Source organism: Anolis sagrei, chromosome 3 (assembly GCF_037176765.1).
Source record: "Anolis sagrei isolate rAnoSag1 chromosome 3, rAnoSag1.mat, whole genome shotgun sequence".
In the NCBI taxonomy this organism is placed as follows: Eukaryota; Metazoa; Chordata; class Lepidosauria; order Squamata; family Dactyloidae; genus Anolis; species Anolis sagrei.
Window position 1 is genome coordinate 102,211,717 of NC_090023.1, and position 16,031 is coordinate 102,227,747.

The 16,031-nt window shown below is 36.3% G+C and overlaps 1 protein-coding gene across 1 annotated transcript in view; it reads left to right on the forward strand.

Moving 5' to 3' along the window:
* Window positions 1-16,031, forward strand: part of TMEM131 (transmembrane protein 131) — a 79,519-nt gene that overhangs the window by 44,806 nt on the left and 18,682 nt on the right. The window contains exons 9-25 of the mRNA XM_060767103.2: window positions 79-229; window positions 316-372; window positions 1,112-1,173; window positions 3,065-3,173; window positions 4,052-4,160; window positions 5,105-5,258; window positions 5,354-5,524; window positions 6,226-6,336; window positions 6,419-6,553; window positions 7,219-7,323; window positions 8,770-8,856; window positions 10,416-10,568; window positions 11,024-11,099; window positions 11,208-11,325; window positions 12,307-12,445; window positions 12,561-12,670; window positions 13,117-13,183. Of these exons, the coding sequence (XP_060623086.2) occupies window positions 79-229; window positions 316-372; window positions 1,112-1,173; window positions 3,065-3,173; window positions 4,052-4,160; window positions 5,105-5,258; window positions 5,354-5,524; window positions 6,226-6,336; window positions 6,419-6,553; window positions 7,219-7,323; window positions 8,770-8,856; window positions 10,416-10,568; window positions 11,024-11,099; window positions 11,208-11,325; window positions 12,307-12,445; window positions 12,561-12,670; window positions 13,117-13,183 (1,914 nt within the window). The remainder of the gene's footprint in view (window positions 1-78; window positions 230-315; window positions 373-1,111; window positions 1,174-3,064; window positions 3,174-4,051; window positions 4,161-5,104; window positions 5,259-5,353; window positions 5,525-6,225; window positions 6,337-6,418; window positions 6,554-7,218; window positions 7,324-8,769; window positions 8,857-10,415; window positions 10,569-11,023; window positions 11,100-11,207; window positions 11,326-12,306; window positions 12,446-12,560; window positions 12,671-13,116; window positions 13,184-16,031) is intronic.

Here is a 16,031-nt window from a genome sequence, read left to right on the forward strand (position 1 = left end):
CAACTGTGTTGTAAATGACTTTGCGATCCTTTTCTTATGTTGCCTTATTAATTTTACACCATTTCCTTTTTTTAATAGGAAATTCCCCCCTATGAAACAAAAGGAGTTATGAGAGCCAGTTTTTCTTCAAGAGAAGCAGATAATTACACAGCGTTCATTCGAATAAAAACAAATGCCTCAGATAGTACAGAGTTTATCATTCTTCCAGTAGAAGTAGAAGTCACAACAGGTTTGTGAAGATGTAATGTTTCTCTGCTCCATGTATTTCTCTGCTGCCGTAGGGGGAATGACTTACTTGTTTGTCCTTTCTTAAAGCCCCGGGAATTTATTCTTCGACAGAAATGCTGGATTTTGGTACATTACGAACACAAGGTAAGACCTGTATTTGAATATTCAGAAATTCCACACTGAGTAGATCACTTACTTGTAAAATAAATGATTAAGTATAGCATGTACCTGTTTGTAATTTCAGTTCAAGAGGTAAAACACAGTGCCACATCACCACAATACGTATATAGAGATGGAAGTGAGGAAAATGTATGCTTGTTTTTTGTTTTGTTTTGGGTTTTTGTTTTTTGGGAGCTCAGCATGCACGCTCTTGGAGCACACAGAGACCACAGCAGTTGTTCGACTAGTGTGTTGGGTGCCAGTAGTTAATATACAACTTTTAGCTGTGAAGAACCACAGAAATGATGTCGAATAAAGAAAGCAGCATGTGGCATTGAAGAAAAGATGGAACAAGAACCATTTCCATTTTGTTCCAGCTGCTCCTATATTGCATTTGTTTACTTTTAAATCTTACATAGAATGGTTGAGCCAGTTGGAATTAAAAATTGGATTTTAACCAGATTCTCTTTTTGAATCTCAGTCTGAATTGACTTTTCAAAAAAGTGGGGCTACTATATATCCAGTCATCATTAGTAATCACACTAGAGACAGGCATGCAGAGGATTTTTCAGAAACTGCTTACAAATTAATGACTGTCATTCTGTAATGTAGTAGTTAAATAAATTACTTACTTTGGATAATTGTACTAAATATCTCATTCTAAAATGTTACTTTAAAAGAGTTCAGTTTAGTGCCTTAGTTCCTTTTTATTGGATTTTAACAGATCTGCCCAAAATTTTAAATCTACACTTGTTAAATTCAGGGACAAAGGATGTACCAATAACAGTAAGTCTAATTTTATATTCTCATTATACACTGCAATTTTTTTCTGTGCATCTAAAAGAGCATGAGGGATAAGATGTCAAAAACTGAGTTCTGTTTAGTGACTCCCATTCGCCCAGTTGCATTCTGATCCACATGTTGCTCATATTTGTAGTATTCAGAAATATTCAATGGGTAAGTCGGTACAGGGTTTTTTTAATTGATTTTTAAACTAAAATTTCTAAACTTGTACATATATTTTTGGGGTTGATGCTTTTCTTCCCTCTCTATAACTTTGCTAGTTTAATTGGAAACTGATATACAATTCTGTGAGCTGAGATCAGACTCAGAGACATATAAACATATTCCACAAAGTCTGGTATATCACTAGTTTTGCTTTTATAATATCCAGTGGTAAAATTGTTCTTATAAAAATATAATATGTATAACATATATAACCACAAACTTTTTGAAGGGGGATTAACATGTAATCAGTCTGCAGATGTTGATTGCAGGCTTCAAGAATCAGAATTTTAGCCTGTTCCCTATTTTCTGGGTTATATAGAATACTGAAAAAAGTGTATTCTACACTCTGAACTGTTATGCTCATGGCAAAGAGCATAAGAACTGGAATCATTAATGTTGATCAATGCTGCACCTCAGAATTGTGGGTGATTCTGCTTGGGGGCCTCATTCTTTATCCTTTGATAATAATACACTACTGAGCTGGAGATAATAGAGTCAAGGCACTAGTGTTATATGAAAACTGTACCCTATAATGTTTACCCCAATTCTTGCTTAAGGAATATTAGCTACATATCTATGATCTAATACTTCAAAGTCCTAATTCTTTGATTACTGCTCAGATTTCTGTTCTTGCTATAAAGTCATCTTTGGGAGTTAGGAGAACATCAGGCATCAATGGAAGGCTAAAGTATTTTCTTCATGTTTCCATGTAAACACAGAGCTCTGGTGGAGGAGGATAGAGTTCAACACCAAAGGAGTAGTTCTGGAGTGCTCTTCCAACAGTTTAGAGGCAAGGAAGAAACTTCATGTGAATGTCATGAGAAAGGCCAAGACTATATTTAGCAGAAATCTAATCTAGATATTCGTAGAACTAAATTCCTTCAAGACTCTCTAATATTATTGTTGCCAATTACTATAGGAATAAAAAAAAGCTTTTGTATAGCCTTTCCATATTGAGTCCTATGAAAAAATGCTCAGATTTAAAAGGAAAATAAAAGTAGATGATATTGAAAAGCTACAAAATGTTAGAGTTTTTCTGTTTGTGTTCAAGAAGACTTTAGCTTTTCTTTACATTTGCACTGTGAGTATCCCTTAAAATTAATGTGCTTTTTTACTGCATGTTCATTCTTATGCGCTTGTTGTGGAGAGAAATCTAAAAATCTTTTGAGCAGATATCTTTTCAGACAGCAGGTCTGCTTTTTAAAGACCTGCATAGAACCTGGTATGTTTAATATTTTGAGATCCGTATTTTTTTCCAGCAGTAATCTGTTCTGTCAATTCATAGTACTTAGAATTTCTGTTGTTTGATGACAGAAACTAGTGTGACATTAACAGAACTTCTGAAACATTTGTTTTACCTTCTCTCTGAAACCCTTCATGTTTTTGCATTATATAAAAAGGAGAAAATTTTCCACTGTGTAGCAAGATTTGTTTTGTTGTTGCAGTGCTGCAAATTCTGTGGCACTCTCAACTGTTGGTGAACTATAATTCCCTTTAACTCTCATGTTTACCATGCTTGCTGGATCTAGAAATTGGAAGTCAGGACAAATCTGAAAGACCACAAATTTGTCTAACCCTCTGTTACAAAAACTTAAAAGAAATCAAAGCACTTGCAGCCTGGCTTGGTGTCAGTAAATATTGCCTAAGTGGTGCTTTGTTTGTTTTCCAGAGTGTTAGACCCACACCACAAAATGAAGCTATCACAGTACATTTCAAGCCAGTTACGTTACGAGCTTCTGAAAGTAAATACACCAAAGTTGCAAGTATTAGTTTTGATGGTAAGTACTGGAGTTGCTCAATCTTTTTAGTTCTTGTATGTCATATATTTGGAAAACTATATTGTCCTCATTTTGTAATTGGAATGCTTTATGCGTGGAGTGCCTGAATATATTACCCCTGATAGCAAGCTTGGGGTCTCTACCTGCTTATCTTTGAAAATAGACTGGTTAGACTAGCTTAATTAATGCTGGCAGATTTTTCCATCACTTTTGTGAAGCAAAGATTATATTATCTATTTGGTTCACTGAATTCTGTGAAGCTCTAAATGTTCCTTCTTGCTGTTCACTGCCCAGAAACAGTAGAGAGAGCATTGGGGTGACATTAGAAGTCCTTCTTTGACTTAAAGCAGTATGTGGTGCCATTTATGTTCTTACCACCATCATGAAGTTTTATGGTAGACAGTTTTAATGACGAATTTTAAATTCCACTGTATGTCTAATTTTTGTTCTGCGTATTTTAATATGTATTTTATGTAAATATGTTCTAATATATGTATTTTGTAGGGTGTTTTATAATGATTATGTGTTTATTTGTGTTTTTATAATGTGTAACCCGCCTCAAGCTGTGAGGAGAGGCAGGCAAAAAATAAAACTGCTATTATTATTATTATTATTATTATTATTATTATTATTAAGCCAATTAAGCTTGGCAGGTAGCTAATAAACAGCATTATGCTCAGATTTCTGAACTAAAGAGTATCTCATCCTATTAGATTAACTGAGTACCATGGCTACAAAACATTTAAGAGCTCAAATTAGAGCATAGTAGTTATTGGCCAACCAAAGCTGTAACACTGAATCATTTTACTAGAAAAAAAATTGAAAACGTTTCCAGTTTGTATGTGTAACAATGTTTTTATCCATATATGTATTTATAGCATCAAAAGCAAAACGATCTCCACAGTTTTCTGGAAAAATAACTGTTAAAGCAAAAGAGAAGAGCTATTCGAAACTTGAAATTCCATATCAAGCAGAAGTATTAGATGGGTAAGAATATGCTGGAATGCATTTTAATAGCAGTGTTACATTTCTGAATTTGCACATCAGATTTAGACACATTACTAGCTATATGCATAGTAGTAGCAAACAGAAACAAGTCCTGTTCCCATCTGTCAGCCTTGCCTTAATTAATGTATGAATATTGGATAACAACTGAATATTTGTATTTTTCCTCCTGGACATTGGGGGTGGGGGTGGAATGTCTAACCTGGCCTTCATAGCACAGTTTTTTGATCAAACAGGACTGTGTTGGGAAACTGTACATTCTAGCCAATGTAGTAGTGGCTTGCTGTCAGGAATCATTGCTTATGCACAGATTTAAGAAGATGTGATCTGAGGGACTGAACTTATAGCAAGTAGAGTGTGAGGCATATATGCCAATAGGCTAGCATTACCATGTGTACAGTGAGTATATGCAAGGTGTATGTGCTTGCAATTCACCTGCCAACTAATGATTAATTCTATAGCAGTTTCTTAAGCAAAGTACTCTGATGTGGTTTTTGCCAGTTCCTTTCTCTGTTTATAATTCTCACTTGGTTTCAGATTTATTTATTGTTTGAAGTGAGAAAATGTTGATTTTTTTAAAAAGGCATTTAAGGAACTATTCGTTTATTTGTTTGTTCATGCTTTAAAAACTAGGGGAAATAATTTGAATGAATTTTATTTTTGATTGTGATGGTAGAACACAGGAGAGAGCCTTTCAAAATGTTGTGTGAATTTGGACTTGGTGGTAACGGGAATCATGAATAGAACTGTGGCAGACCTTAGGCATACAATGATGTTCATAAAGTGAGATAAACCATCTAAGAAAACAATTTAGTATTGAATAGATTGCCTATCAAACTCTATTATAAGGGTACTGTGTACTGTGAACCAATCTTATCTCTTAAAGCAGTACAGATCTATACCTTTATGTTCTTATTTTGATATAGATACTTAGGATTTGATCATGCAGCCACATTATTTCATATCCGTGACAGTCCAGAAGACTCTGTGGAAAGATCAATATATTTAACAAATACATTCAACTTTGCAGTCTTCATTCATGATATAATACTTCCAGAAGAAATTAAAACAACATTTAAAGTAAGCCCACTTATTTTGAATCACAGTCTTTCTTTACTATAAAATGTTACACAGATTGGACACATTGCTAATTTGAGTTTTGTTTCTTGAACTAGATCCAGAACTTCAGCAAACCAGTGTTAATTCCACCAAATGAATCCAGATACATTTTCACACTTTATTTTGTGGCTTCTCTCTCATCTTTGCACATTGATAACAATATTTTAATCATTACCAATGCTTCTAAATTTCATCTACCTGTGAGAGCATATACTGGATTTCTAGATGTAAGTATCTTGCACTTAAGAAAGGATTTTTAATTTTTAAAGAAACAAGATGTTTCCCATTGTTTATTCAAGTCCCTGCATAATCAGTGTTTATCAAGAAGTAGAAAACAGATTCAGAACTGCTCAGAGGTTATTTTGTTGCTGTTGTACTTGTTTATGAAACCAAACGTAGAATCTACCCAAGCCAAAGACGTACAATGTGGGTTTTGTTACATTGCATTCCTCTGTGTGTTCTAGTGTACGTCTTCTTAAACTACGAGTCCCAACCCCAAATGGGATGCCTTTAGCTCAGTGTTGGGGTCCCAAAACTCGGCAACAATAAAAGGTTAGCAACAATACACAGTGTTTACAGTGGGCTCTGCAGAAAATGCTTCAGCTCAACATCCTGTTTAGCAAGCCTTGGAAATGCTGATTATCAGTAATTTTTGTGGGCTTTTTACCTATTTTGTATGCCTATGTACCTGGGGGTCACATAACAATTTCTTGGGCAGAAAGCAGTCGTGAGCAGACCCCCTTAAGATTATCTGTTCTAGAGGATTAAGCATTTCTGTGATGACAGGATGTTGATCACTCTTGTTGTAGAAGAGGATCAGCTTGGGGGATGCAGGCTCGAACATGTTAGAATCAGCAATAGCACTGGCAATAACAAATATCTACAATAATGCCATCTAAATACAGTTAATGTTCCTCTCTTTCCCCAGTATTTTGTTCTACCCCCAAAACTTGATGAACAAATCATAGATTTTGGTATACTGAGTGCCACAGAAACTAGTAGCATTTTATTGGCAATCATTAATAGCAATCCAATTCAGGTAAGTGAAAGGCATTACTTTTTGTTTCTTTTTTCTTAAATGATAAGGTTTATATTACTAAAGCTATTCTGTCCCTTTCAAGCTGGTTATTAAAAGCTGGCATGTGATGGGTGATGGCTTGACCATGGAACTTCTAGCTGCTGGAAAAGGAAACAGAACTGCAGTAATAGCAAGTCTTCCAGACCTGAAAAAGGCCGGTGCATTGGATCAAACTTCTGTAAGTGATGCATTTTGTCAACATTCCTTGTTATAGCTATATGTAGCACCAAGATGAGATATGTGAATTCAGTTCCTAAAGTTCTTTTTTAGCAATTCAGATATAGATGTGCATCTCTGTTTTACAGTGTAGTTGTAGCACTTATTGATTTTCCATCTGCATTTGGAAAAAAACACCTAATTAATAGAAATTAGTCCGTGTACAATAGTTAAAAATACATGTAAAGGTTTTCTGGTAGTGTCCAACTCTGGGGGTGGTGCTCATCTCTATTTCTAAGCCAAAGAGCCGGCGTTGTCAGCAGACACCTCCTAAGTCATGTGGCTGGCATGACTTCATAAAGCGCCATTACCTTCCTGCCGAAGCAGCACCTATTGATTTACTCACATTTGCATCTTTTTGAACTGCTAAGTTGGTAAAAGCTGGGGCTAACAGTGGGAGCTCACCCCGCTCCCCAGATTTGAACCATTGACCTTTCAGTCAGCAAGTTCAGCAGCTCATTGGTTTAACCTACTGCACCACCGGGAGCTCCTTAGAATAGTTACTGATGATAATTAGGACTGGAGAGTTATAAGTTAGCTAACTGTTGTTGTAACTTCAATATTTTTTTAGATTTTGAAGAATATGAGACTAAAGCAGATAAAGAAAAAATATATTTTGTATTACAGGTAACATTGACACCTGGTTCTTACACAGTGTTCAGAATAAACTTACTACCAAAAGAACTTGAAGGGATTCATGATGGGGCCATTCAGATCACAACAGATTATGAGGTACTTCTAAATTATATTGGTCCTGAAAAAATGATGTATGGCAATAAAAACTGAATACATCAAAGAGAACAACTGTTAGCTGTTAACAGAAAATATTAGTTTAGTTTTTTCATTCTCTGTAAACTGCAGGAACACCTAAGCTTGCAAAGCTCCTTTTCACAAAGTCTTTTTACACTTCTCAAACCCCCTCCCCCCAAAGTTCTTTCCTTGTCCTCTGCCTAAATCAGTGGTTCTCAACCTGTGGGACCCTAGGTGTTTTGGCCTACAACTCCCAGAAATCCCAACCAGTTTACCAGCTGTTCGGATTTCTGGGAGTTGAAGGCCAAAACATCTGGGGACCACACAGGTTGAGAACCACTGGCCTAGATAGATGTTTTTTACAACTTCAGCATGTGGAATGGTGGCTTAAGAAACCTAGATCTTTGTGTTCCAAGTTGCACTGATGTTTACTGCAGTAAACAATGCAATAAAAGTTGAGCTAAGAAAGAATTGGATGCTATAGCCAAACCCAATGCATCTGTGTATGCCTTCCTGCAGCAGGCAAGGTGAACAGTAGCGGTCTCTAGAATCTGTTACTAGTCATGAACAGCAAAATACAAAGAAAATAGAGCATTTATGTTCATCTCACTTGCTCCCTACAGCAATTTTAAAAAGCAGGTTTGGCCACCAAAATGAAAGCATAAGAAAAGTAATCCATGGATGGATTTTGGGAAACGCCTTCTAGTAGTCTCTGGAAGATTGCACATGTTCTTGTTTAACAAGTGTTATATGACCTCATTGTTTCATTCTCGTATGCATATAGTTTGTTTTGAATTTTAAAAATTGCTAAAACATGCTGAACTACTCTTCCTTTGGGGATGTAGCAATGTATCCCTGTTCTTTCTATGTTATTTCTGCCTTTGGTATCAAATGTTCTGTTAAATTAGTCCTTGGGAAATATTCTATTTCATTAGTGTCTTCTGAGCTGTTGAGAATCTGTGTCAATACAGAAAGTTTCAAGATCACAACTTCTTTGTATAGCTTCATTTTATTCTGTCCATGTGCTTGCTTTCTGAGAATGAAATGGTGTTATCCTGGTATTTCCTGTAGTGTGTCCTATATTAAAAGAATACCAAATTCCTTTCAGGATAACAAAAATTGACATAGTTCTTTTTGGATGGACAGTTAATTTTACAGAAAATTATTCAGTAGTATGCTTTTATTAACAGTGATACTATTTCTCAAGTTTGCCCTATAGGTTTGCAGATACATTATCTGAGGAATTAGACTTTGTTACATTCAGAGATTTTTGTATAAATACAAAACCATTTCCACTGTCCTGGGCAGCTGTACTCATTTTTAAAAAAATCAGTTTTGGCAAATGGGAAAAAATGAGCTAAGTTTAACAACTAATAAAGCAAGAGTCAGTTTGATTACCCTTAAGATTGTTTTGCTTCCTTTCTGCAGATCTTAACAATTCCTGTGAAGGCTGTAATTGCTGTAGGCTCCTTGACATGCTCCCCAAAACACATTCTTCTCCCACCTTCCTTTCCAGTAAGTTAGTTTTTGTTTAGAGATGGAAACAAGTGTCATAAGAAAATGGTTCTGTGCTGTTGAAATGAATAGACTTCAAGGTCTCCATTGGTTCATATGCCTGACTTCATGAGAATTGATGTCATGATTTTTTTCCTCCTATGTGGGAGGTTGGTTGATATGTTACACTGTCTCATTGCTCAGTACAAAGTAACAATTGTTTGGTATTTTGTGCAAAAAAAATGAAACTATGTAATAGTTACTTCAGTTTTTCATTTTCCAGATCCTTTGATTAGAAGTGAGAAATAATCTGTATTGCAACATTAAATTTTGGACTGTTTTTCAGCTTCTTGAAAATAAAGTGAGATATTCCCTCATTGTTTCTCATTCAGAAATCGAAATATTTACACTCTATACATTCCTTCCCCAATTTGTGAGTGGGGGAAGCTCTGTTTCGAATTTTATTTGTGATATTGGCACAATTCCTATTGATTGCCCAAATAAAAAAAGGGATAGAAATAAACTTTGAGTACTCCACAGGTTTATGCAGGTGGGTGTTTTTGATCAATTACTGTGGAAAACTTCTTACTAACATTTGGAATGTCTCTTAAAAGTAAGAAGGAGGCAAAAATGTGGAAAATGCAACTTGGCATGAATTTACATCTCCAACTTTTCTTCCAGGACAGATCTTGGAGGGGAGGTGCCCTTCTATTTTTAGGGGCCGCATGCAGCTCCCTAGGGCCATTCTGTCCCTTCTCATTTACTTCCTTGTTCAAAAAGGACCTCTCCTGAGCCTCAGACAACCCTGCAGGCACCATTGTACAATTCACACAGACGTACACCTTAGACCAAGGCTAGACAAAGTACTTTTTCCACCTTCAGCCTATTCAGACTCACTGAGCCACCTTTTTTTGGGCAAAAATAAAATGGGGAATTGTCACTCCAAGAAACATTTATGTGTTGCAATTAACTTTTCAAGTATTGTAGGGTCATTTGTAGGTATTGAATGCTTGCTTTTTTGTGTGTGTAAGCTGCCCCAAGCCTCTTCGGGGAGAGAGGGCAGTCTAGAAATAAAAGTTTTATTATTATTCATGCATAAAAAGTTGTATTTGAAAACCAGAAGAGGTCACATGCACGACTGGTTTTCTTTTTGCTCTTCAGCATTTTTTTGCAAACTATCTAATCTCTGGAGTATTCAAAAACCAGAAGATCAGCTACCGCGTCCATCACAGTTGACCATTCTGCCCTACAGGGCATGAAACCATTAGAGTACTTTAAAAATAGTGTGTGTGTGTGTACACATGTGTGTAGATAGATAGATAGATAGATAGATAGATAGATAGATAGATAGATAGATAGATAGATATGCAAGTGGTCCAATGAGTGGCATGTATGTCTTCTGGCCTTGTGCAGCTGTACATCCAAATGAAAATTTAAAACAATACTTTTGTGACCCGACCCCCCCAAAGAAAATCTCTTAAAACTGAATGAACCTTTGTATTTCAAAGTTTGCTAATACTTTGCAACTATCAGTATAGATATGTGTAGAAAAAAAAAAGTTATTTTCTTCTTTTATTTAGGGCAAGACAGTCCATCAGAGTTTAAGTATTATGAGCTCTTTCTCACAGAAAGTAAAAATACAGCAGATTCGCTCACTTTCAGAAGATGTTCGCTTTTATTACAAGAGATTACGAAGCAATAAAGAAGATTTGGAGCCAGGAAAAAAATCAAAGGTTTGAGGATTGTGTCTTTTACTCAGTATGGATAAAGCGATAATTCTCTTTCCTAATGTGGTTAGTAAAAGGGAAACAACTACTTCCTTTCTACAATTACTACCATTGGGAAGGCATATTTAGTGTGAACCAAGAGAACTGGAGTCCTTCAAATCTGTGCTTCCGTTCAGCACATTTCAAAGTGTTCCATTTTTAGACTGCTATCTTGTAGGATAATGTGCCTAAGGAGGTTTGTGCATTCCAGAATGAAAATGGGACAATAGTGTGGTATGTATTCTATTTCCATTGGACCTCACCTTTTCCTAGCAGAGAACGGTTTAAGACCTCAGTCAGCTTTTGATCATTAACAACAAAGTTTACTGCTTTTAAACATTAAGACTTCTAAAAGTTTTGCAGTTCCTGAGACATGTACTTTAACAAGATGTGTCTCTCTTGTTGTTGCTTATATTTTTCAGATAGCAAATGTTTATTTTGATCCTGGTTTACAGTGTGGAAATCACTGTTATGTGGGATTGCCTTTTCTGAGTAAATGTAAGTAATTTTAATTTCTATTAAGAATTTTTGTGTTTAGCATTTTTGTTTTAACATGTAGTCTAAATATTGAAGACACTTGTATAAAACTGCAATTGTTTCTTCTAGCTGAATCAAAATTACAGCACAGTTTATCTATGCAAGAAGATGCATGGGATTCTGACTGGGATTTGCATGATAATTTGTTCAAAGAATGGATTGGAATAAGAGATCACTCAGGCAGTCGGTGAGTTTATTTTCAAATCTAACAGCTTTCTAGTTGCTTACTGAACTTGAAGGATCCATTTGTGTTATTTTCAAAGGTAAATGAGTCATTTGTCTATTTGAGAAAGAAATGTAGAGATTTTTAAAGTAAAAAATGATGGAATTTGGAAGCTTCCAAATATAGCTAATAAACATATAAGGCAATAAGTTCTTGTGGGTTTTTTCGGGCTATATGGCCATGTTCTAGAGGCATTTCTCCTGACGTTTCACCTGCATCTATGGCAAGCATCCTCAGAGGTGAGGTCACCTCTGAGGATGCTTGCCATAGATGCAGGCGAAACGTCAGGAGAAATGCCTCTAGAACATGGCCATATAGCCTGAAAAAACCCACAAGAACTTAGTGATTCCAGCCATGAAAGCCTTCGACAATACATATAAGGCAATTTTGAAACACAGAAGAGATGCATAAAATTACTCTAGTTTATTCTGGGGATGATAACCAGTAGTTCTTTACATAGTTTAACACCGTTGTGCTCCTCTGACTTTAAACACCACACAGATGGGTTAAAATAGCAAGCAGTTATTTTATTTCATCCCCATTCCCTTCAGGAACTTCTACATGAATAGCATCCCCATTCCCATCAGGAAATCAGCTTGAACATGAATATCATTCTCATTACCATCATCCAAAGCAACCTGATCATCAGACACACTCACAGGCTGAACAGACTGACATACAACACAGGCCAATTTAGCCTGTGATTATGGACTATGAGAGTTGTAGTTAAGCAGCATTTGGAGAGCCACTGTCTCCCCTCTGAAATGAATCATTTCATAAGTATTTACCTTGGGTATATATCTCTGGATATATTTTTGATGTAGAATGTTGAAAGTGACCAGCTGTAGTTTTTCATGCATGCAAATTCCATCACACGTTACATTTTTGTTTAACTCCTCACCCTTTTTAATGCTATTGTAATTATTAATTTTATTTCTTGTCTAGATTAAGTGCTGTATTTGAAGTGGACACAGATCTTCAGAAGGCTGTGACATCCAAAATCACAGCAGAACTGGCTTGGCCTTCTTTACTAGGCTCAATGAGGCATTTGGATTTCTCACTTACCAACACAAATAGTTCATCTGTGAGTCCTGACAATGTTAATGCAGTACTAATAGAAAGAGAACCTTACTACTAAAATTTATTTTTGTTGTTTTTATTTTGGGACAATAAATAGGAATCTAAATTTATTTTATTAGGAAGAAGAAATTCTTCTTGAAAATCCAGCAGATGTTCCTGTTTTTGTTCAGTTCCTTCCCATAGCACTGTATTCTAATCCTTCAATCTTCATAGATAAATTAATAGACAGGTAAGTAATGGATAATGACTAGTAAGTAGATGATGATGATATAAGCAACAGATAATAATTTGTAAATAATGAATGAAGCAACTAGAGGGCTGGGTTCATAGTTTGTTACATGCATTCCTTTTTTGTGTGCCTCAAACAGCGCCAAAAATAAGTTGTCTTTGATATCATTGTACAGTTTATATCAGGTTCAGAAACATACCTTGTATGTTTTATACCTTGTTGTTAGCCACTTTGAATCCCCAATGGGGGAGAAAAGCGGGATATACATTAATAAGTAATCATAATTATTATAATTTTATGTCTTATAATGTTAGTTGTCATAATAGTTGTTTTGAATTATATAAAATCCAAAAACAAAATAAAACAACTTGTTATTTGTGTACACGTATAATAATTCAAACATGCAAAATCATGGACAGTGCCTAACTCCTACGTTTTTATTTTAGATTTAATTTGAGTAAGCCAGAAAACTTTAATTTAAGGACGTTAGAATTTCAAGTCTCTAGGAACTGTGTAAGTAATCCTTTGTTTTTTAAGCTTAATTTTGGTCATTTTTTAATTTATTCATTACAGGTGGTGGAGCTATTGTTTTATAATTGTTAAACACACACACACATACAAGATGTGAGTTTAGATTCATTGCTCCAATTTCTATCTTGCCGCAAAACTTTCTGGACAGTCTTAGACAAACTTACTATCTCAGTCAATCCCTCCCTCATTAAAATGGAGAGAAGTTTGACTCACCTTTACGGATTTATTGTATTGCATATAACACCAAATGTCTGTATTAAGTACCTGTATCTGGCTATTTTTATATGAACAGCTTTGAGCTCATTCTGTTTTCCATATATGCTTCAATTCAATGAATAAGTTTCTATAAACATAAATTAGATTTGTTCTTGATCCAAACCTGCATCATTGGCTAGTTCCTAATATAGGAGCCTAAACAGAGAATATGCTTAAAGCAGAGTTTCTCAAACTCTGCTCTTCTAGGTGTTTTGGAACATTCCTAACAGCTGGTAAACTAGCTGGGATTTCTGGGAGCTGAAGTTCAAAACACCTGGAGAATCACAATTTGAGAAACACTGGCTTAAAGGTTGTAATTAGGTGTATGAAGATGAGGAACCCTTCTATTTATGAAATTGAATATTAATATTAATAATAATACTCTTAAAATAGCCTTAAAATCAAATCTCATAAAAGAAGTGAGAATATACCAACAGCTGTCTGTCTCTCTTCCTCTCTTTCATTCTCCCCCTCTCCTTTATATCTTACAATTTATATATTTATAAAGGATAACCTTGAAACAGGTCATTTTATATCTCTCTATGTAAAAAGCTTCTGTGTGTTGTGTGTACATTAAAAACAAAAAAACAAAGGGCCAATTGACACCAAATTTGGCTTAGAAATACCTCATACCCCAAGATATGACCAACAATTAAAAAAAACCCCAAAAGACAGTGAAAATAACTTTAAAATCTTAAAAAGTACAAGACTACACAGCGCATGCGTGTAAACAACGCCATCCTCAACTATTCTTCCTCACCACTCATTCTGCTTTCGCCCCTCCCACCCAGCACTCTGTGCTCCATGAGGGACGGGCTTACCCGAGCACCAGCATGGCGGCGAGCTACTAGAGCCTCAAAAGGTCAGGAAGTAGGGTGAGGAAAAGAGACAGAGAAGAAGAGAGAGAAAAGATTTTTCAATCTGGGCTACAGAGGAGGAGTCTCTCACCTCTTGCCTCTCAGCCCTGGCACATGCCGCTCTCTTTCAAACTTCCCTCAAAAAGATGTGGAAGATACAGAGAAAGAGAGGGAGAGGTACACACATACAGCGCCAAAAATGGCACAAAAAGGCAACATGTGAGGAGAGAGAACAAAGGGCCCGCTGCCTGCCTTCCCCCCCCCCACCCCACAGCTGAGTTCAGTCTGCTCTTTGAAAATGAACTATAAATCCAACCAACTTCCAGATGTCAAGGTCTTCCCCAAACTCTACCAGTGTTCAAATTTGGGCGTATTGAGTATTCCTCCCAAGTATGGTCCAGACCCATCATTGCTATACTTCACAATGCTCTCCAAATACAGGTGAACTTTTATTATTATTATTATTATTATTATTATTATTATTATGACACAAAAGCACAGTATGTCACAGCAAACGAGATATATATGCTGGATTTCATATCACAAAATCAGAAGTCGAACAATTCCCAAGCTTCTAGGACTGCTTGAAGTATTTTCGAATGATGTGCGTAGATCCAAGTAAAGGTGGCCTTTTGCAGTTGACAGATCGTGATTTTGTCGATGTTTATTGTTTCCAAATGCCGGCTGAGATCTTTTGGCATGGCACCCAGTGCGCCAGTGACCACTGGGACCACCTGTACTGGTTTATGCCAGAGCGTTTGCAGTTCGATTTTGAGGTCTTGATAGTGGCTGAGTTTTTCCTGTTGTTTTTCCTCAATGCGACTGTCACCCAGTATGGTGACATCAATAATCCAGACTTTTTTCTTTTCTACAATCATGATGTCTGGTGTATTGTGTTCCAAAACCTTTGTCAGCCTTGATTCGAAAGTCCCACAGTATTTTGCATGTTCGTTTTCCACAATCTTTGCAGGTTTATGATCCCACCAATTATTTACTGCTGGCAGGTGGTACTTGTGACATAAGTTCCAGTGAATCATCTGGGCCACAGAGTTGTGCCTTTGTTTGTAGCCCGTCTGTGCGATTTTCTTGCAACTGAGGATATGGTCCATGGTTTCATCAGCTTCTTTGCACAGTCTGCATTTTGGGTTATCAGCTGATTTTTCAATCCTGGCTTTAATGGCATTTGTTCTGATGGCTTGCTCCTGGGCTTCAAGAATCAGGCCTTCTGTCTCCTTTTTCAGGGTTCCATTCGTGAGCCATAACAAGGTCTTCTCTCTGTCAACTTTTCTTTCAATTTTGTTACAGAACTGCCCATGCAATGCTTTGTTGTGCCAGTTGTCAGTTCTGATTTGGAGTGCAGTTTTCTTGTACTGACTCTTTGTCTGCTGTGCTTTGAGAAGTTGTTGTTGTTGTTGTTGTTGTTATTAATGGCCATCTGCCAGGAGTGTTTTGGTTGTGTTTCTCTCTTAAGGCAAAAGGGACAGGACTGTTTGGCCTTTGGAGGTCTCTTCCTACCCTAGGATTCTATTATTATTAATGACCACAGTCTGAATGGCCGTCTGTCCGGAGTGCTTTGGTTGTGTTTCTCCCTTAAGGCAAAAGGGGCAGGACTGGTTGGCCTTTAGAGATCTCTTCCTACCCTAGGATTCTAATACTAATCATCATCAATAATAATAATAATAATAACCACAGTCTGAATGGCCATCTGTCATGAGTGC